The sequence below is a fragment of the Oryctolagus cuniculus genome, chromosome 14 (genome assembly GCF_964237555.1).
Source record: "Oryctolagus cuniculus chromosome 14, mOryCun1.1, whole genome shotgun sequence".
Classification (NCBI taxonomy): Eukaryota; Metazoa; Chordata; class Mammalia; order Lagomorpha; family Leporidae; genus Oryctolagus; species Oryctolagus cuniculus.
Genome location: NC_091445.1, coordinates 6,219,907 through 6,241,949, shown reverse-complemented (window position 1 = coordinate 6,241,949; position 22,043 = coordinate 6,219,907). Strand labels below are relative to the sequence as shown.

The 22,043-nt window shown below is 43.6% G+C and overlaps 1 protein-coding gene and 1 non-coding gene across 2 annotated transcripts; both read left to right on the top strand.

Annotated features, from left to right (window-relative positions):
• The first annotated feature begins 2 nt into the window (after positions 1-2).
• TMEM167A (transmembrane protein 167A) lies at positions 3-21,417 on the top strand. Its single transcript, XM_008261902.4, has 4 exons — positions 3-142; positions 11,667-11,776; positions 14,775-14,809; positions 19,656-21,417. The coding sequence occupies exons 1-4, from the start codon at positions 140-142 to the stop codon at positions 19,724-19,726; spliced, it is 219 nt and encodes a 72-aa protein (XP_008260124.1). The 5' UTR covers positions 3-139; the 3' UTR covers positions 19,727-21,417.
• On the top strand, positions 12,464-12,598 carry LOC127492888 (small nucleolar RNA U109). Its single transcript, XR_007922716.1, has one exon. It is a non-coding gene; the product is annotated as a small nucleolar RNA U109 (small nucleolar RNA).
• Positions 21,418-22,043: the final 626 nt, after the last annotated feature.

Sequence of the window (22,043 nt, the reverse complement as noted above, 5' to 3'; positions counted from 1 at the left end):
CCGGCGTCTGATTGGCGCCGCTCCGGAGGCGGTCCCGTGATAGGCCCAACCGGACAGCGGGAAGGGCGGGCGGAGCGCGCGCACCTCTTCCGCCCTGGGCCCGGAAGGGTGATGTGGCTGAGGCACCGCCGACCTCACTATGGTAAGAACGGGGACTGCCGGGCGCCCCTGCGAGGCGGGCAGGGCGCTGCGGGCCCCCGCGGGGGCTGGAGGGAGCCGTGGCGGTGTCTCGGCGCTCCCGGAGCCGGGGAGGTGCACAGGCCCCGGAGCGCTGTGGCCGGCCCCCGCCCGCCCGCCCGGCCAGTGTGGGCCGAGCGTCCCAGCAGCAGCGCGGGGGCCCGTGGAGGCCAGTGTCCGGCTTGGGCTGCGCCGGGGTGGCTGGACCTGGCGGTTACGGAGGTCATCCGGGGTCGTGGACCCCCCTAGGCGTCCGGGCTGCGCAGCTCTCCACCTGGGATCCTCGTGTTTGCCTTTCCTTGTCTCTCCCTGCGGGCTTGACCCCGGCGCCGTTGTTTGATTTTTGTTTTTTTATTTAACACCTAACGTGCACACCAGCAGTTTCACCTGTTGAATCCGTGGCCTTGCTTGCAGGCGCCTCCCATGCTTGTCTGCAGAATGCGCCCGTGCAAACCGCAGGTTGTCGTGATGGGCTTTCTGTGCAGAGGCCCTGAGGGAGCTCATTCCGCGTCTCCCGGCGGCGTCCGGCCGGAGAGGCCTCTCCCACGCCCCCCACCATGAGGTTCTGTGCGTGCAGCGTTGTGGGTTCCTGCCCGTTCCCCTGACGGTTTGGGCCCCCGCAGGCAAGCTTGGACCGGTGAGTCCCCGAGGTTGGCAGAAAGCAGGGCTGACATTGGCAGGTGCAGGATGAGAAGGGAAGCCCGCGAGGCCGGGGACGGAGACCATCATCGGGAGTGAGAGTGCAGCCTCCGCACCGCCCGGGTGAACCGACGAGGAAGCCCACGTGCCCAGTGTGGACCGCGGAAGCCTCGCTGTGGGGAAGCCCCGCGTGCTTGGTCCTGCACTCTGAGAAGCCACCGTGGCCCCGGAAAAGCTAGGATTTCCGAGGCGAAAATTCACTGCCCTGTGTTGCTGCAAAAATCCCGTCCGGCACCCAACCCTTACCCCTTGAGTCAGAGACTCAAGGGTCACCGCTTGTTGCATGCCAGCTGCTTGGGTGTGGGTGGAGCGTAAGTCACAGTCGCCCCTGGACAGGGGTGCCACCTGCTAGAGGGGCCCATGTCAGCTGCTTTCCCCACCTACCAAGGTTCGTTAGAGTCCTTACTGCGGTGCCCTTAACCTGCTGAGAAAATTCACTCCGATTTCAATTTTAATATAGAAGGAAGACTGTCATTTTTGAATCTTTCTAGAGGATGAAATTGAATTATTTGTCACATGATCCAGGTCAAGGATACCTTCCTCCTCAATCCTAGTGTCACGTGGACTGGCTAGCAGCAGCACTGTGTTGAAGATCAGTGGAATTGGGGCTGTCTTGCCTTGCTTTTCTAAAATTCAAGATAATAATAGCTTTCATTTATTAAGTGCTTGCTGTGTTCCAGGTCCAGCTCATCCAGAGACATCTGGTTATAAATATTGTCTTGCTTGAAGCTCACAGCAACTCCCGAGTAGTTTTCCTCGGGAGAGGGACATGAGGAACGAGGCCACAGCCTTGCCTGGGGTCACACAGCTGGTGGGTTGTGAAGCCTGGGTTCAGGTGGGTTTTACTGTTCAGGCGGCTGAGGTCTCCATGCTTTGTCGTTGGAAACAGCATGACTGAGGATGGAGGAAGTCTTGGAGATCTGTTGCCCTCCCACCTAAGTACCGTTGTCACTGCATATCCATGGGACATTGGTTCCTGCCCCGCTTTTCCCACGGATGCCACAGCCCACGGAGGTGCAGCCCCTTAGAGAGAATGAGTGTTTGCCCGTAGCTTGCCCACATCCTCAGGTACAGTCTAAATCCTCACTAGACTACTTCCAATAGCTAATACAAGTGCACGCTGTGTGAATAGTCCTTACACCGTGATCTTCAGGGGCTAGTGACGGGGGCAAAGTGTACGTGTCTAGTACAGATGGCGTTGTTTCCCTCAACATCTTCATCTGCAGTTGAGCGTGTGGCTACGTAGGGCTCGTTGTGTTGCTTTGCGTGAATAGTGTCGCTCTGAGAGGATACATGAGGGACTGGTAGTGACGCAGAGCCGTTTGGGCTAAGGGAGCTACCTTTTGTGGTATATTCTCTTAAGCTTGGGAGTTTAATGACTTTCTACAGAGATGATTAGGCGCTCTATGATAAAAGTCTGTACAGTGTTCAATTAAAGATTTGCATAATTTGGCACGTATGAAAAAGCAAATGCAGAGGGCTCCGTAGGTTGCCCAGTATTAGCGTGTATAGCGAAGCTGAAGAGGACCGGCTCCCTCGGTCACTGAATCCTGTGCCCCTCTCCTGTGCGTGATGCCATTCATGACGTAGGACATTCAAGAGGAAGGTTTGTACGGGGGAGGCAGCAAAGTAATGTCTGCTGCCACAGCTCCTCTGACAGCCTCAGTGAAATGGCATCGCAGGCCAGAGGCAAGCGTTCTTCGTGCCATACACGGAGTTCTCACTCGAACTGCACTTGGACGGCACAGGGCGGGAGTCTGAGGGTGGATGCTGATCCTCTCCAGCCGAGTGCCAGTTTGCAAGTAACACCGCCCAGGGGCCTTGGGGAAACTGTAGATGCCCAAATCAGTTAAGTCCAGACTCCTGGGGATTGATGAGCTCCACAGGATTCGAATTAGCAGGGGGGTTCACTCCATGCGTTACCCTCTGTGTTCTCCTTTTGTCTTTGCCTGATTTTACATGGTCACAGTACTTAACCATAGCAAGATTTTTCTTTTCAGAAAACTTTCTCTGGCCATGGGTGAAGTGCATATTTTTAATTGCAGTATTTATCATAGTGTTACATTTGCTTGCTTTTAACACTTCAGACCCTTCTGTTGCCTTATTTTTAGATCTGAAATATCCCAAGTTAGCTCCAGAGCCAAGCAGCACAAACATGGTAGATTAATTGTAGGTTCCATGACCATGAGATAGAAATAAGGACCAATAGCCACTGGTGTTGCTAAGGCGGACAAATACAGGTGATTCTGCTCTCAGCTGTGGCTTTAACAGGACCAGGGACATCAAATGAAATTCACCTGACAGAGCGAAGTGTGATTTATCAAAGAACAAATTGATCTACTTGGACAGTGATCGCGGCCATGGGTGCTGAAGTAGGTGGCCCCAGAGGCGTGTGTGTGTACATTCGTGTACGTGTCCGCGTTTTCTGTCATAAGAGCTAATAGCAGTACATGACTTGGTAAGTAGAAACTAGTTGGAAGATGCTGCCCTGACCTAGATTCGGAAATGATAACATGCTGCCCCACTTTGCACTGAACTGTTTATCACAGGTCAGGAGTATCATTGCGGTATCCCTTCTGCTAGAGGGGAATGAATTCTGTTTCCATCTAGAAGGAGTAGCAGTTAATACAAGTGACGGTGTTGCCATCTGCAGAGTTCTGAAAATTTGGATTCTTGTTCTCAAGTACTTCAGCTAAATGGAGAGACTAGTTTGTCAGTAAAAATGCATTTCCAGCACAGGAGACTCAACATTGCAGCTCCGAGGCAATGTGTGATGCATTAAAAAAAGAGGCCTTATTCAGCAAGGTCGTTCAGTAATTTTGATAATCGAAAAAATAGATGAGCTGGAAGGTACCGAAAGGATCGAAAGCTGGGGACAGTACTGTATGTTTAGTCAGCGTCCTGACTGCAGAGTAGGTGGCTAGAAGCCAGTCTTGGAGCAGTGTCTAGGCTTAGGATGTTTGGTCTGTTAATGTGCGCATTTCCTCTGCTTTGGGTGCTTTCTTTTTAAGCTTCTAATTGGACTTTGCATGGATCTGCCTCTGCCTATGCATTGATGTTACTGCATCTCCTGTAGTGGTGGCAGAATGAAAGCCCAGCGGATTCACTTCAGGATGATGATGCAGAATAACTGCTTTCTGCTCTGGGTGAATTAACTCAGTGCAGTAAGGCTACTTTATCTGAAGCCTGTCAAACTGATCAGATGTGAGTGGTGTGATGTGTGTGCAGTGCATAGGGCTCATCAAGGGTCTCTGGGAGACATAACTTTGAGAACCTCCAAGCCATGCTGTGTGAAAATGAGCCAACTCTGAGTACAGGTCAAAGGTCAAGGCCTGATCCTTGCAGTTCACAAACCCAGGGCCACTTTTTTTTTTCTTAAATGTTTACTGTATTTATTTATTTGTTTGTTTTGAAGTCAGAGTTAGAGAAAGGGAGAGGCAGAGATCTTCCATCTGCTGGTTCACTCCCCAGAGCGGCATAACAGCCTGTACTGAGCCAGGCCGGAGTCAGGAGCTAGGAGCCTCTTCCAGGTCTCCCTTGTGAGCCATCTTCCACTGCTTTTCCCAGGCCATTAGCAGGAAGCTGGATTGGAAATGGAGCAGCTGGTAGACCAAACAGCACTTTTATGGGGGGCTGATGTTGTAGGCAGTGGCTTTGACTGCTGTGCTACAAGGCCAGCCCCTCAGGGTCCCCATTCTGATTGCACGTGAGTTGTGTTCAAGGGAGTGCCACAGGCAGCCCTATGTTGAGGGGATGTTACTGAATACCTCTTTATAAAAAGAAAATATTGATGTCATGGTAAACAATGCCACACACCCCCTTTCACAAACCTGTGGATGTGTTACTTTACATGAGAAAAGGAATTTTGCATATGAGTGTGAAGTTAAGAATTTGGTTGTGGGGAAATTTTCCTGGATTGAGGGTGGGTGAGAGTTGGGAAATCCTAGTCACAGAAAGTCCCAGAGGAGGCTCCTCTGTAACCTCTGCAGGCTGGACTAGCTTCAGGAGGAGCTGTCAGACCCATTGGAGGCCTATCACTTCACATTTGTGTTGTGTTGAGTGTCTCAGTTGGTGTAATTTGTTAGAACACAATAGAAAACATACTCAAGAGGAGAGCTTCATTTGCAACAAAAGCTGTTTTCAATTCATTGAAAATAGAAATTGGTAGACTCTGAATAGAATGTGAACTAATTTGTAAGTATCAAAATTTAAACATGAGTTACTTTTTTTTTTTTTTTTAAGATTTATTTATTTGAGAGGCAGAGCTTCCATCAACTGGTTCACTCCCCACATGGCTGCAATGGCTGGAGCTGGGCTGATTGGCATCCAGGAGCTTCTTGTGGGTCTCCCACGTGCGTGCAGGGGCCCAAGTGCCATCTTCTGCTGCTTTCCCAGACCATAAGCAGAGGGCTGGATCAGAAGATGAGCAGCCGGGACATGAGCTGGCACCCATATGGGATGCCAGCGCCTCAGGATGAAGGCTTAGCCTACTATACCGTAACACTGCCCGCCCCGTCTTCCCTGCCCCACCATGAGTTACTTCTCATCCAGCAATTGTAGTACTCACCTTCCTCTTACCCTCCCCTCCAGAATGCCTGCATAGGTGCAGAAGTAGAATAGTTTAACTGTTGCATGTTGTTGCTGATCATGAAAATTTGTAGATAGACTGCTTATCATTGAGGGTTAGTAAAGTGATATCCTCTTTGACAGATCCCAAGTCAAGCAGAGATAAAGTAAACATGACCAAGACCACACACAGTAGAGACCCAGAACACAAAACTTTTTTCAAAACTGCTGTGGAGTCCATTGCCCTTAGCCACGGGCCTTTCCTAGACAGCTGGAGTTGAGTGGGTCTCTGGGCACTGGCAGGGAGTTGTTGATTCTGAGTTTCTTCCTTCAAGGAAAACTGTAGAAAATGTATGTAGTAGAAGTCTATTTTTCAGAAAAACCCCTCTGTGAATACAATGTTTATGCACAGGAAAAGAGCCAGTGTCTTTTTATTTATCCAGTTGTTAACAGTGCTCTCCATATGGCTATGCTGGGGAATGGAAAGAAAGCCAAATGCGAGGTTTCTGTGTTTTCACTTTGAGTAGGTCTAGATTATTAGTTTACACCAAACACATGATCTATTGCTGGCCTTTTAAAGTTGATGTTTCTATTTTATAATCACTATTTTAAAATATTATAGAAGTTCTCAGCTTTACTTTTGCTTTTATGGCACTGTTATTCACAACTTTGATTTTTAATGTTCAGGCTTAGTTGGCAGTAAAATCATTTTACAGTATTGCCCTTATGAGGAAAATACGCTATTTTCAGGAACAAAAGCATTGCAAAGTATAAGGTATACTTCTTCATTTAAGATAGATTACATAATTTATTGTCTTATTTTTTAAACCACATTCGTGCAAGCAAAATACCAACTATTAATAGAACAACTTTAGTTAAGAAAAACATCTGTTAAAATGAATCTGAAGCTTTAATATTCTTGGTTATAAAATTCTGTCCCTTGAATATTGTTTAAGTACAATTGGCAAGCAAAACACGGTAAAGATCTGCCCGCCCTGGAAAATTCGTTTTTCATTTTCAAAGTTTGCTTATTTTGCTCACCAGCCAGAGAAATAAATAGGTATTCCTTCGGGGAGATGCACGCCAAGATCAGTGTGAGTTTGCAGAGGGAGATGAGGGGGTCCACACACAGCTGCCTTCATTACTTGGTGCTCTAAGGACTAGCTGTGGGACTACTACAAACCTGATGTTATCCATCTTTCTATTTATTTACTAGGAAAGCCTAAATTAGAGTGCCAGTGTTAGAGAAGAATCTATTTAAAATATGTAAAATGCTGCTGCTTAAGTTGGCTTTTCAAAATAGCATTCACAGCTAAATACCAATCTATAGTGGTGTGTGGAGGCTTCTGTTGAGTAGTTGGCAAGATGCTGTGTTCAGCAGTCTGATCTACAGTCCTTGTTGAAAAATATCCATTGTTAATCTGGAATCTGAGTTAGCGTGTTCGTTACTCGCTCAGCATTTTCCAGTGATCACCATGTGCTGTCTCGCGCTTAGTAGTGGAGGTTGTTAAGAACCTCAGTGGTGCGGTTCGGTGGGTGCAACTGAAGGAAGGCACACACGTAACACGCAGACATATAAAGATGCTGACCCTGCTCAGCATGGAGAGGGCCTCTGAGAGGAGAGGACACCCAAGCCTGGAAGAGTGTCAGTTCCCCAGACAGGCAAGAAACAGCACCTTGAAAAGATCCACGATTTAAAATACTAATCTTGGTAAATCAATTTACCTACCACTTTCTTAAAATCATCTGTGACTTCATTATATGCTCAGCTTCCTCTGTTCACTTTAATGACTTTTTTTTTTTTTTTTTTTTTTGACAAGCAGAGTGGATAGTGAGAAAGAAAGACAGAGAGAAAGGTCTTCCTTTGCCATAGGTTCACCCTCCAAAGGCCGCCACGGCTGGCACGCTGCAGCCAGCGCACCGCGCTGATGCGAAGGCAGGAGCCAGGTACTTATCCTGGTCTCCCATAGGGTGCAGGGCTCAAGCACTTGGGCCATCCTCCACTGCCTTTCCGGGCCACAGCAGAGAGCTGGCCTGGAAGAGGGGCAACCGGGAAAGAATCCAGCGCCCCGACCGGGACTAGAACCCCGTGTGCCAGCGCTGCAAGGCGGAGGATTAGCCTAGTGAGCCTCGGCGCCAGCCTAGTATCATTTGCATATTGAAAACCCTGATTTGCTTTAATCCTGAGACCAACGCTTTGTATCCCAGAACAGCAGGAGCTAAGCGTCAGGAGGACCACTATAGGTGACAGGCTGATGTCTGTAACCCCGAAACACTGTCCTGACCACGGTCTGGAGTGCATCAAAGACCTCACCAGCTAAAGGTGATCCATTTAAATTCTTAAATTTGTGACCAGCGCCATGGCTCACTAGGCTAATCCTCCACTTGTGGTGCCGGCACCCTGGGTTCTAGGCCTGGTCGGTGCACCGGATTCTGTCCCGGTTGCCCCTCTTCCAGGCCAGCTCTCTGCTGTGGCCCGGGAAGGCAGTGGAGGATGGCCCAAGTACTTGGGCCCTGCACCCCATGGGAGACCAGGAGAAGCACTTGGCTCCTGGCTTCAGAGCAGCGCGGTGCGCCGGCCATAGCGGCCATTGTGGGGTGAACCAATGGAAAAGGAAAACCTTTCTCTCCGTCTCTCTCTCACTGTCCACTCTGCCTGTCAAAAAACAAAACAAGAAAAAAGTTGTGTACATCATTTAGTTCATACCTATAAATGGTTTCACATACACAAATGTGCATCCTTCAATAACAGGCTGTTTCCAAATGCCTGCGTATCTTTTATTGTGAAAAATTCATACAAACGTAGAAAGTATGCTAACAAGCAAGCCTTCATCTATTCAGTATTTCATCGTGAGCCCTGCTCTTCTCTCCCACACAGGCTGGCTTATTTAGAAGCCAATCTCCAGCGTCATGTCATTGAAGCACATGTACACAGTACAAACCCAGGAGTTTAGACACTCCCTTAGGAAGATGATAAATGCACTTTCAAATTGCTTTCCCAGCTACTTTAACACAAATCTTTTTGCATGGACTGAATATGCTGATTATTGCCTGAATATTGGGGGGGGGGGGAGGCGGGGAGTGGGGCGGGCATGTGGTTCCCATTGTATTTTGTCCCTCTCCTTTGCCCATCTAAATTGTTCCCTTTCAGGAAACCCTGAGACCCCGCTGCTGCTTTCTCCTTGACACTTTACCTTCTGAAAATAGCGTTCTTTGTCCACAAGGCTTCAGTCGTCACTTGGCTACTGCTTACTGCTGTTTAATTTTGAAAACATGCGTTGTGTTCTTAGTGGCTTGTGACTGCTGTCTTCCTCAGTAGTCTCATCTATAGGTAATAACATCTGCCTCACATGTATGAGAATAACACAGAGTAAGCACTTAGTGAGTAGCAATAATTGTCATGCTTTGCTAGAAATTCCTAAAAGGAAGCTGTCAACTCATGGATCTCTTAAAAAAATTTTTCATTTGAAAGGCAGAGTTGGGGGTTGGGGAATGAGATGGAGAGGTGGTCAGAGAGATTTTCTATCCACTGATGCACTGGCATGCTCCCCAAAAGCATACAACAGGACAGGGCTGAGCTAGGCCACACGAAAGCCATCCAAGTCTCCCATGTGGGCAATCATCTGCTGCCCTCAGGTGCAATAGCAGGAAGCTAGATAGAGGAGAGAGGAGCTGGGATTCCATCCCAGGCACTCTGATAGGGAATGCCGTATCCCAAGTGGTAGCTTGATCCACTGCACCACAGAGCTTGCCCCACCATGTGTGTTTTTGAATCTAATGTCTAGCTTCAGTCTCCAGACAGAGTACACAGGAAATTCACAAGTTCAGTCATGTTGGCTGGGAGGAAATGTGTTTCATGAGCTTGTTGTCCAGTGATGTTCATTAATATATTCATACACGTGTCAACATTGGACCATTGAAAGAAACGCATTGTTAAGACCATGTTTTTTTTACCCACAGTTGATCATTAGTAAATTTATTGGTTTATTTCAAGATATGTCTAGCACTTGTTTTCACAGGTACAAAATTAAAACCCATTTTAGTCAAAAGCAAGCTGTATTAAACTTTACCTTTCCTATACACATAAAGGAATTACAAAAAAAGATAAGTATTGAAATGGTAAGTACAAGTCATTTTTTTTTATCTTTTTCACACCATGAAAGGTAGCTCTTAGAAAATTTGTGTTCAGACAAGTTGAGAATTAGGTAAAAGACTTACATAGACATACTCGCTGCATCTTCTTGCCTTTGCATAAAAGTTTACATCCTAAAGATGCAGTGGTTGTGAAATATTGCATCCTCTTTCATACCAGATAGCACTAAATGTAAGCATATTTTGTCATCAAGAATATTGGTAAATAGCAGGTATATATAATTATTTTTTCAGTAAAAAGAGGTAAAAGGTTTAAAAGGATATTGTAGGGGCCCGAGTTGTGGCACAGTGGATAAAGCTGCCACCTGTGCTGCCAGCATCCCATGTGGGCGCTGACTTCATGTCCTGTCCACTCCACTTCGGATGCAGCTCCCTGCTAATGGCCTGAGAAAAGCCACAGAAGGTGGCCCAAGTGCTTGGGCCCCCGCCGCCCACGTGGGAGACCCAGAGGAAGTTACTGACTTGAGCCTGGCTCAGTCCCAGCCATTCAGGGAGTGAACCAGTGGATGGAAGATATTTCTCTCTGTAACTTTTTCAGATAAGTCTTTTAAAAAGGGTATATTGTGACAGTTTCTGACAGGACTAGTTCTTAAGTTTACTCTGGCTTTTCTTATTCATTTTCTATGTGAACTTCAGAATCAGCTATTTCAAAAATAACTTGTTGGTATTAACTTTACTTCAAATTCATATGTTAGCTTCACAGTGTTGCCTTCCAATGTAAGAACCTGGCATATGAGTCTGTTCTGCCCTTACATTCTTGCATATGTTTTAAGCATTTCAGTTTTCCTTTGATGCCAATGCTGTACGTTTTGTGTTAAGCTTTCTCCTAGGTCATTGAGCTTTCTGTCCTAGTTCCTGTCGTTTTTATTCCTTTGTCTTTCAACTGGATGGTAACACATGAAGGCTGTTGGTCCACATATTTTAACCCATTAAGTTCCAGGTTTTCAAGTCTGCGGATATTTCAGTGACATAGGAGCCGTTTATTATTACTCCTCTTAAGTCCCTACGAGTGTCCTACTCCTAGGATGATGGGACAGAACAGGTTTAATTCTGTGCACACTCAGCGTAATTCCCTTAAGGTCTTTTTCACTGTATTCTTTGGGACTTACCAGGTTACCATTGTTCTGCAAGTAGCAGTTTTGCAATTTGTGATCTTTATATTGGTCCTGATGTGGGGGGCAATGTTTCTAAGTTTACTGAATCAGTATATTACTGGCTTTTGTATGAGGTCAGTGTGTTATATCAGCCAGTGTGTGAAGGTTATTAAATGTACAACAGTATTGCACTTTGTTAAAATGGTTTCATTACTTACTGTGTGGGTCGGCACAGGTGCTGCAGATGCACTCTGGTAACACAGCGCTCACCCTTCCGTGGTTAGGTTAGTAAGTTCGGCCAGGGTTTCCATGGGGACTGGAAAGGAAGTTCTGCGTGAAAGTGGAGAAAGCACAGATGGACTCAAGGACACTCCTGGAGAGGGGGACACTTGAGCTAAGTTCCTAATAGAGTCTGCCTCAAGATTTAACTATTAAATGATGAATAATGTTGACTCAACAGTAAAATAGTAGGTACTTGACTTTCATCCAAATCTAAGGGACTGTTGTTGGTCAGTACATGGGTTTAGAGCATTTTTATCCTGGAAGGTTCCGAGTTGAAAGAAACTGGTGACCATTGATGCCGTCTGCCGCCCCCCACCCCCCACCCAGCTTCACAGCAAGGCCAGCCGCTCAGTGAGGTCGCTCCCCAGCTACTGGCAGGGGAGGGAGACTTTAGGGTGGACTCCTGGGACCTCTATGCTGGTTACGTACTGACTCAGCTTTGGTCAGTATGCCTGATTCAAGGCATTTCTATGTTCTTATATTTAGATCTTACTGTTCTTGCTCCCCCTGCATTACTTAGCCCAAAGACTGGACAGGAAAGTACGTGTTTCAAGTGGCCTGGTTTTACAATGACATGTCAGGCATTGTCATTGTGTTTGCCTTTTTGAAAAAATAAAAACATGATTCTTGATATGGAATTGTCTGGCATTTTTTTATCTATGCAGTTTTTCATATATTTTTTTTTTCTCTTTTTAGTCTGCCATTTTCAATTTTCAGAGTCTGTTGACTGTAATCTTGCTGCTTATATGTACCTGTGCTTATATCCGATCCTTGGCACCCAGCGTGCTGGACAGAAATAAAACTGGGTATGTTACTAATGATGTCTGATCACATATTAGTGCTTATGGACACTGAATATTAATGACAGTCTTTAGATACATTAATTACATGACATTACATGACAGTCTTTAGATACATTAATTCCGAAGTGTAATTTAATGTGTTAATAACACTTTACATTGCTTGCTCCCTCCATTTTTAAAAATACAAAAGTTTTGTATTTACGTTATCTTACTATAGTAAGGTAAATTTTCGAAGTGACCTGAAGTGTGGTAAAATGAGTGTATGGTGGAGGTCCTTTAACCTAGTTGAAGTGTGTCCGCCCAGCAGGTAGGACATTACCTCCACTTTATTTGCAGGCACTGTCTTTACTCTGAACTCCTGTTGCATTTACTCTTAAGTACGTCATTTACTTTGTCTAATTGTTGAAGTTATATCATCTTCACTTACTGCTTAGTTGGGCGTGAAGTCATTCCACCCAAGCAGTCCGTCCCATTTCTCTATCCTTTGCCCAGCAAACCTACGGCTAACCTGTTATGAAGGCATACAGCAGAAGCCAGTCAATACTCAGCTGTCTAAATAGTTCCTTGGGATGCTAAGATAATGTTTGTCTCATAAGATACTTGCGTTTCTGTCATTAAGAATAGTTACATATACTTGGGTTTGCACTTTCCTGATGCTGTCACGGAAGCTTTCTCTCCAAAGCAGGTAGGCTGCATGTGGAGATGTCTGCTTGACCTTTGGGAGCAGGAATGCGCCCACAACCTGCTACATGAACAAAGGAGTTCTCAGGGCCGCCAGCCGTGCAGTAGAGGTTGAGTGGTAGTGTAGTCCGTCCTCCTACATGAGAGACCCATAAAGAGGCAGGGCTATTGTGCATTTGTAGTATATACTAATACAGTCAACGGAATGAAACCTTTTCTGAATTTGTTTCTACTTTCAAAAATGTTAGAATCTTTTTATTTATACATAAATATTTCCTGTAGGAGAAATTTCTATAAGCCCAAGTATACCACACCTAGATGGAGATGTGTAGGCAGGTTAGATAAAACAAGTTCTTGAGGACTTGAATATTTAAAATAACCTCAATTGTTGCTGCCTCAGATAATAGAGAACGAAGCAGCAGGAAGATTGCTGCTTTGTCTTTTTTCTTAGTTTTCGACCCCACAGCATTTTCAACAGAAACACTCACTGTTATGTTGCCATAGAAACTAAGCATCATAATTGTATTGGTTTTTGTCAACTGAGTGCATCTTTTATTTAATAGGTAGCATTTGGAATATTACAGAAGTATGTCTAGGGAGGAAAACAGGTGGTGAAAAAGGCAGCTTCTTGAGTTGCCAGGTTAGGCTTTTTTTTTTTTTGATCCATTTATAAAGCTTTCAGTATGCTTATTTGGGTCATAACAGTTTTTAAGTGATACATTGTTCCCAGAGTGTTAGACCTGAAGAAACCTTGGCTTTGTGATCCTAACAGTTTCAGGCTGTTCTCTGTGCAGCCCTAAGCTACCCAGCTAGCACCTTCAGGCAGCCTGATCCACCTGCCTGAATTCACTCCCTCAGCCAGAGCAGCGTAAAGTTACAAGTGCGTGTTGGAATCAGAGCTTTCTTAGAATCAGGAACCATGGCTTTGCAGATGCCTAACCTGCTACCTTCCAGTTTTTGATGAGGAAATATAAGCCAAATTTAAGAGACAGTCTGGAGTTGCTATCACATGTGCTTAGCGCCTGTGCCTTACTGAACACAGTGCATGGTGGTGACTCCAGGAACTTTCTGTGTAGTCCTCGATCCTCACGAGCAGTCCCGTGATGGCAAGTGCTGTTGTTAAAGGGATAATCACTTTCCCGCAAATGGCAGCAAGTGGGACTGAATTTAAGGGTAGTCCACCTTGTATTAGTTTATATTTCTATAGTAAACTTGATTTACTTGTCAGATTTCCATCCTTTGTATTTCTGCCCATTTCTTTGAATCTGTGATCTGTGCTGAGGTTTTTTCTTTTTTTTTTTTTTTTCTTGATTTTTTGCTTGGAAGTCATGAAGTTATTAGGCTTTAGAACAGCAACATACATAGAACTTAATGATCCAGTATTTTCTGTCAGTCATCCGTACACAAGATGCCATGATTTATTAGCCAGCCATTTCTCTGAATACAAAAATAATACAATTTAAATTTCCCTGGAATTGCCATTTTTTTATTTTATATTGTGATTTTGCTGACCCAATTCTAGCTTACACAACAAACATTAGTTTATCCTTGTAACCATGTATAGCACCACTTAGAATTCTATTGTCAAATCGACAAAACAGCGTCAGCAGTTTTTTTCTAGATATCTCTGTTCATTGAAAACTAAGCCAGTTTTTTAAAGCTGTTACCTGTTATACATGCCAAGCAAATGATACATCCATATAGTATATAACTCATTTCTAATACATTCATAGAATTTAATTGTCCATCTTTATCGTCCTTCATCTTATTTCCAGATAATATTGTTTTAAATGCCGCATTCAGTAAACTAATAGTAGCCTCTGAATTGGGAAGTTTTCTTCTTAAACATATTTTTATATTCTCACTAATGACACAGATAAATAAACACTATCATTTGACTTCATAATTAAAGATTATTGAAGTACAGAGCTGCATTTCTTACCAATTAAAAATTGTAGTGCGTGTTTTGACTCTCACAGTTAAAGCCTATGTTCATGTATTGTTTTGTCAAATAATTGAATCCTAAATACATTAAGCCTTTGTGCAAATTTTTGTTACCCATTATTTTATTCCAGATTAGACCCCTGACACTAATATATTCCATTTTATAGCATTTTTCATCACGTGGTGGATATGTTGTTGCCCTTTCATGCACAAGTAAATGTTTACTAAACATCAAATTGGCAGATTTCAGTTTTGAGCAAAGTGTTAGAGGTTAAATTGCAAATGTGTGATTAATTTTCTGTATGATACAGAAAGAGAAATGATTAGCTTTTTCCAATAACCCATAGCCATTTTTTTTCTCTTTTATTCTGTGCAGACTGTTGGGTATATTTTGGAAGTGCGCCCGAATTGGTAAGTATGCTCTCCCTCTATTCACACAAATCTAATGTCCGTTTGCAAAATTCAGGCTTGTCAATTTTATTTATTTTTGCTAAACTTTATAGAGTCCCAGTAAGCCCTGTCCTTTGTGTTAGTTAAATATAAATTGGGTGGATACTTAATAATATTTCAGTAGTGTGGAGGTAGAAAATACAAGAAAAATCTAATTTAGGTTTTAATTTTTTTTTTTTTTTTTTTTTTTTTTTTGACAGGCAGAGTGGACAGTGAGAGAGAGAGAGACAGAGAGAAAGGTCTTCCTTTGCCGTTGGTTCACCCTCCAATGGCCGCCGCGGCCGGCGCGCTGCGGCCGGCGCACCGCGCTGATCCGATGGCAGGAGCCAGGAGCCAGGTGCTTTTCCTGGTCTCCCATGGGGTGCAGGGCCCAAGCACCTGGGCCATCCTCCACTGCACTCCCTGGCCACAGCAGAGAGCTGGCCTGGAAGAGGGGCAACCGGGACAGAATCCGGCGCCCCGACCGGGACTAGAACCCGGTGTGCCGGCGCCGCTAGGCGGAGGATTAGCCTAGTGAGCCGCGGCGCCGGCCTAATTTAGGTTTTAAGTACTGTAGACACTATACATGCTTGGTTCAGATTTTTTTTTTTTTTAATAACTATTTTAGAGATGGAGAGAGTAGGACTCCCATATGATGGCTTATGTCCCAGATGCTGCAGTGGTCACAGGCCAGTGCCAGGAACCAGGGTGTTGTTTTATATCTCCCAAGTGGTGTCAGGAATCCCACTACTTGAGCCGTCATCTCTTCCTGCCAAGGCTCTTCAGTAGCAGGAAGCCAGAGTCACGAGCCTGAGCTGGACTCAAAACCAGGCCCTTGGATAAGGGACACAGGCATCCTAACTGGTGTCCTGACCACTAGGTCAGAGGCCCGTCCCAAGAGGGATTTCAGACAGACACATACAGTTTGATGCACACCGCGTTCATATTATAGGGTGAGCTGTTTGTGTTGTTTACCATTTTGATAACTACAGATTGATTTCCTGTCTGATGAAGGGATTAAGATGAGCAGTATCTTAATTGTGTTTATAAACACAAATAATTACTCATCCCAGTCACCTATGGTGGTGCTTATATAGCATTAAGCACTGTCCCCAGCACATAGTAGACTCTGAAATGATTGGTGACTGGGAGAACTTAAATGTATTATATAGCTGTAATTCACCAGTACTCTTGAAAAATAGATTGTATCATTTTTAACATAACTAATTAAAAAAACAAACCTACATCATTTGTACTTAATACCAGTCGGACTGAAAATGTTTCTTCTCTCTGAAATTATTTGCATGATGAAGAGAATTTTTATTTTAGTATTCTTCTCCTAACATTGAATTTATACATAACTATTTTTTTCTTTTTGAAAGCTATCAGACTTTTATTAAAAAAATTTTCTTGCATTTGACATTTAATCTAACTGGCCATCTGACAGTGGCCTGAATTTCTCTCATTAATCCCTTTAAACGATCTAGGAAATTTAAGCATTGTTGTCCATGAACTATGTTTCTTTTAGAATGGTATGTTTTACTCTAGTTTTCAGCTTGTCAGGAATGTGGAAAATTTAGAAGATGGTTCATAATAGAAAACATTTAGAGATTGAAAAATACAAAGTTCTTGTAATTCTCTGAAATTTTTCTGAAAATATTCTAGGAATAGATGTAAGATTACAGTGGTTATATCATAAACTGTCTTCAAATCCTAAAAGCGTCTTATAAGATTCATGTGTTGTTCACCATGGAAATAATTGGGAGAGCAAGTTTTCTTCCCTTGAGCTTTTAATAGACAAGACCCATCGACAGGAAGTTGTCGGCATAATACTAAAGTGTTGTTTCTAAACCTGGGATGATGAAATCATAGAATTACTTGACCTTTTGCGTTCCTTGCTGTAGATATCATAGCAGAAGCACAGAGGGCCTCACAGAAAAGTCTCTTTGAAGATTCTCACCCTCATCTGGTGACAGTGACACAGAAGTTCTCTTCTAGGGAATTCAGTGCTTTGCTGGGCTGCAGTGTCTTTGTCCTTCTTGCTTCTCTTCATGGTATTGGCACGTGAATCTTAACTTGTGAGAACTCTCCTTAACTTTACCATCACCCAACATCTTGGGGTGCACAGGACAGCCCCTCCTAAGTCGGTTATCCAGCCCACATTGGAATAGTGCTGCAGTTGAGAAGGCCTAGCCTAGACGTGCAGAGACTTGTGGGACAGGCTTATCTGGCTGAGTCATGTACAACAGCTGCAAACCCTGAATGAACAGCACACATCTTAGCACTTAAAAAGAACCAAGAGGAAAAAGATACAGAGATGAAATGGCTCCCTCGTGGCTAATGCTGATAGCTGATGGTGAGTGTAAACACTTGTAAGCCAGAAGACTTGCTTCAGAGGCAGCTCGGCCTGGGAACGAATGCGAGAATACTGCCAGGGAGCAGGAGCGGCAGAATCTGTCCCGCAACTGCTGAGAGAGAACACGAGGAAGAGCCGCACGTGGAGTTAGGCTGAGTCTTCTTCTCAGCTTGGTCATAAATTGCAGAGTCCTACCGAAATAGGAATGCATTTAAAGTCCATTTATGTAGTAAGTTAGAGAAATATACTATAGCTCCATTCGGCAGGCAGCCCAGGTTGACCCTTTGACTCCTGAAGGTACCACTTAAGTTGAAGATGCACGGTTGGTAGCTTTCTTAATGATTTCCTGTCCTATGCTCTATTTTTATGTCTCATTATAAATAATGCTTTTTTCTATTTTTTTTTTTTTTTTTGCTCATTCACTCTTTCCATTTTCCCCTCTTGGCTGTGTGGATGTCACATGTTGGGTGGTTCAGTTAAAATGATCGCTCTTTCCAGCTTTGTGAGAGCATCGGCTTTTTTATTTCAGCAAAGTGGCTTTGAAAATGTCGATGCTGATCCGCTGCTTTCTCAAGCACATGCCCCTCTTATCTTGACATAGAATATATCCACAGAGAGAGGGTACAGCTAATGGGAAAAGACCCAGCAAATCGTCTTATCATGTTGCACACCACATCACAGCAACTGTTTCACATTCGCTGCTACAGACCTGAGACCAGACAAGAAGTAACATTCCTGCCCGAGTTCAACCAGAGATGGCTAGCTCTACCACATGGCAATCTCTTTTAAGAAAATTAAAAACAGGAAAATGAAGCCCATATGCAAATTACAGTGTTCTAAGCCTGAGAATGAAGAACAACTGCTTCAGAAATTAATTTTCAGCAGATGGACAACTTAGAACAATGTTAATTCTTCTTTAGGTGTTCAAAACTGTTAGACAAAGAAAATAGCCCTACTAAGAATAATAGACTGCCTAAATCTACTGGAAACTTATGTTTGAATGACTTTTGTTTTACTTGATGTCTTTTTTATTTTTAAACCTCAAGAGAATTAGCAATGTTAAATTGTGAGCCAAGGTAGTTTTGCGTTTTAAAAGATTTTTTTTTTCCAGTTGAGTTAGTGGTATTGTAATACTACTTTCTTTCACTCTGTAGATTTTCTTTCAGCTAGAAGGTGGTTCATTAAATGTTGATGGATAGAAAAAGCAGCACCAAATATTTGTTTTATATGCCAGTGTACTTCAGAAGTTCATGGAAAAGTAGAATCAAAAGATAGGTTCTTTGGATACAATAAAATTTTGAAATCGGCACGTAACTTTTTTTATGAAACACATTTTCTGTGAACTGCCTAAAATCTCTCTGGTGTATGTGTGTATAAATGTGGATGTTTTCTATGAATGTTGTCATCAAGCATAGTTAATAATATAAACACACCTACTGATAGTATGGCATCAGGAGCTCAGCTCAGTGAGGAGGCTCTGAAAGGAATCTAACCCTGAGAATCTTCATTAATAAGAATGGTGACGCTTGACTGAACCTGGTGAGTGAAATATGGAACCTAGTTAGTTGGAAAAGCTACTTTTAAAACATTGTAGAACAGCACAGCTGAGAGGAGTGTGAAGATCTCTCCCTGCCAGAGGATGTCCAGTGCACACCCGAGACAGGAACATCTGCCCCCTTGCTCTGTTCTCACTCTGCCCTCGAGGCACCGTAGAGGCTCCTGCTGCATTCACTATGAGTTCACGCGGGGAGCAGTAGGAGTTGGACTTAGCTCAATTTCAGGCTTACTTCATGCAAAACGTCTCCTCAAGTGCATGTGATAATGGACTCACACACAAGTAGATATTTTTAAATTCTGCATTTCTAACCAGAAATAATCATACTAAAGTAGGCTTGATGCAAATTTTATCCCAAAAATAGTGTATCAAGCATTGATTGTATGTGTGCTTCTTAAAATGCAGTTCTGTGACTGTGCTCTGATAATCTCCATCTCTGGCTGTTTGCCCACCCCTCTCCTTCCAGTATCATTAATGAGACCCTTGAGGGGAAAATCGTGCTTCAAAATTGCATGTTGGATTTGTTTTAATAGGTAGACGTTTCATTTTTATAGGACTAGAATAGGTAATTCTTTGGCCTGGATGGACTTGCTTGAGATGGTTTCTCTTGAATCTTTGTCATACATTCTGCACTGTTTTATTGTCTGCGGTTATTTGGTGACACGGAGGAGACACTGTCAGTTGCCTAAATATGTGAAAAGGAAGGGTCTTGGAGATACGCGTGTACTGTAGTGCATTATGGATCATGCCTGCTGGTTTGTTGCACCTCATTCCTTGTTTGTTCCACCTCCACCCCCACAATGTTGCGGGCCTCCTAAGCTAGAATGTTCTCTGGGTTCCTAGAGTTGCTCTTCCCTGTAATCACGCACGGTGATCCCTCAGTCAGTCAAGCCGAGTGTCTGCTTGTGTTCCCACAGGTGAGCGGAAGAGTCCTTATGTCGCCGTGTGCTGCGTTGTGATGGCCTTCAGCATCCTCTTCATGCAGTAGCTCGGGGAAAGGCCAGGATGCAGTCGCCTCAGATTTCGTTGTGAACAAGGACTTACCTGCAGAGAATAATGATGGGAAGAATGGCTAGCTTTTTATCTCCGAACACTGAATGAGATAAATTTCCAGATGCTGTTCTCTATTTTTGTTATTGGACCAATGCTCTATATAAATAATTAAGATGTAGCCACTTCATACCCAAAGAGTTTAATGGTATGTCACAATCAACCTCAGTACTGTCATTACAATATTACATTCTGAAAATGTCATTCTGTTGTGTCCAGTACCAATTTTGAATGAGGTATCTCTAAGGCACGTCATAGGAAACAAAATTGGTAAATTATTCCAGTTGTTCTCACTGTGATTTGCACATGATAAATCTTTATAGAAAGATCTTTTTTGGATTGGCTTTTTTATTGAGAAAAGTGACTCAGTATGTGTTGATAAGAATTGAATTCATGTTTATAATGCTTGTTTCTCCTCTGGCCACACCATTTTGATCACTAACCAGAGTACCTCTACCAGTAGCAAACTCTGTAGCTTCTTACAGGTGTTTAAAATATTTAAAACAAGCCTGTGCAAGTCTTCAGGAAGATAAATGAGTCGTGACTTAAAAGTAATGTTCACGTGTACCATAAGAGCGTTAAGACTAGCCACCTGGCAGAGTAGCTTCTGAAACCTCTGGTCAAGTGTAGATAAATGTCTTCCCAGACTTGACCAGCTGGCTGTCGTGTTCTGAAATGGACAACATTTCCCGAATAAAAAGAGCACTTTTGAAGAATTCTAGAATGAAAATATACATGCAGTTTTCATTCTTGTTAATGTCATTTCTTTAAAACTGAAATAATCAGTTGCCCCAAAATGAACTGTATTTGTTTTTTAATACAGCACTTTAAACCTAGTTTGTCAGCTTGAACTGGAATCTCTTGTATGACTTTGTAGGTGATAAACAGTTTACAGACTACTTTCCAGTGTGCTATGACATGCATATCCTTTAATTTTGATAGTGAAGGAACACCCCCAGCCATTTTCTGTCTAGGCAAACATGAATTACACATTTTACAATAAGCCAATCACTACAAAGTTATGATTTTTTTGTGAGAGGCAGGCAGAGCTCCCATCTGCTGGTTCGTTCCTCCGGTGCATGCAACAGCCTGGGCAAGGCTGGAGCCAGGAGTCAGGAACACAGTCCAGGGCTCCCACTTGGGTGACAGGAACCCACTTACGCCAGCCACCACCACCGCCTTGCAGGGTCTGCATTGGCTGGAAACGAGCCAGGTCCAGGAATCCAATCCAGGTTTGATGCGGGACACAGAGATGTTAATCACAGTGCCGTCAGTGGTTAACGTTTCTTAAGGCTCAACTCAAATTCACCTAAAATTTCAGTGCCGACAGAAGATTAAAGCTTGAATTATCCAGTATTAAGTAGATACAGCTCTTAACTTCTCTGTTAAGGTTTAAAAACAAACTTTTTAAATAAAATTATATACAAAAAACTCACAAATGACTATCTCCAAAGTAGCTCTTTCTGCAGAAACAGCATGAAACTGAAAGCCGCCTAATTAAAAGCCCTTTTGGATTACTTGGCATGGTCTCCGCAAATATCTAAAGCATATTTTGTGTTGCCTGGTTTGTGTTTTGTTTTGGAGCAGTTTTGACAAAATAAAAAAAGCTGTTGTAGGTTGTTTTTGGCATGTCTCTGGTGGAAGTTACATGTTCTTGCTTTAGAGCGGGAATCAGGTTAAGATTGTTGTCCGTGCCCTGAGCTGTCGCAGACTACATTAGGTCATGGATTTTTAGGGTATCCCCAAAATAGGGCTCCACTGGCAGCACAGCCATGCAAAGTAAGTCACCTTTCTGGGTCAGGTTTTTGGGTGACCATCTGTTGTCCAGCCCTGCCACCAACTGGACTTCCCAAAAGCTATGTCTCCTAACTTTTTATATGCTAACACAAGTTTAATATGAGAAAAGGAAGAATATTCTAGGTAGGCAATTCTAATGCTTGAATTTGGCATTTGGCGTAGGTTAGTGTAAAATCTGCTGTGTATGGATGCTGTGGGAGACAGCTTATTTTTACTGTGCTGACCTTTAAAACACCTCTGGGAAGTGGAAGAAAAGGGATCCCAGGAAGAAAAGCAGCTAGCATTTTCCTTCCTGTGTTTTTGTTCAGAGTTACACTGCATCCTGTTCTCCACCTTATAGGGCAGGCAGGATGGATGGTTTAAAGCCCACAGAATTTTCAGGTATTCCTGTTATGTTCCTGCTGGGGTAGTGGGATGCAAAAGAGTGTTCTGGATCAACTGAGGCAGGGGTGAGCGGG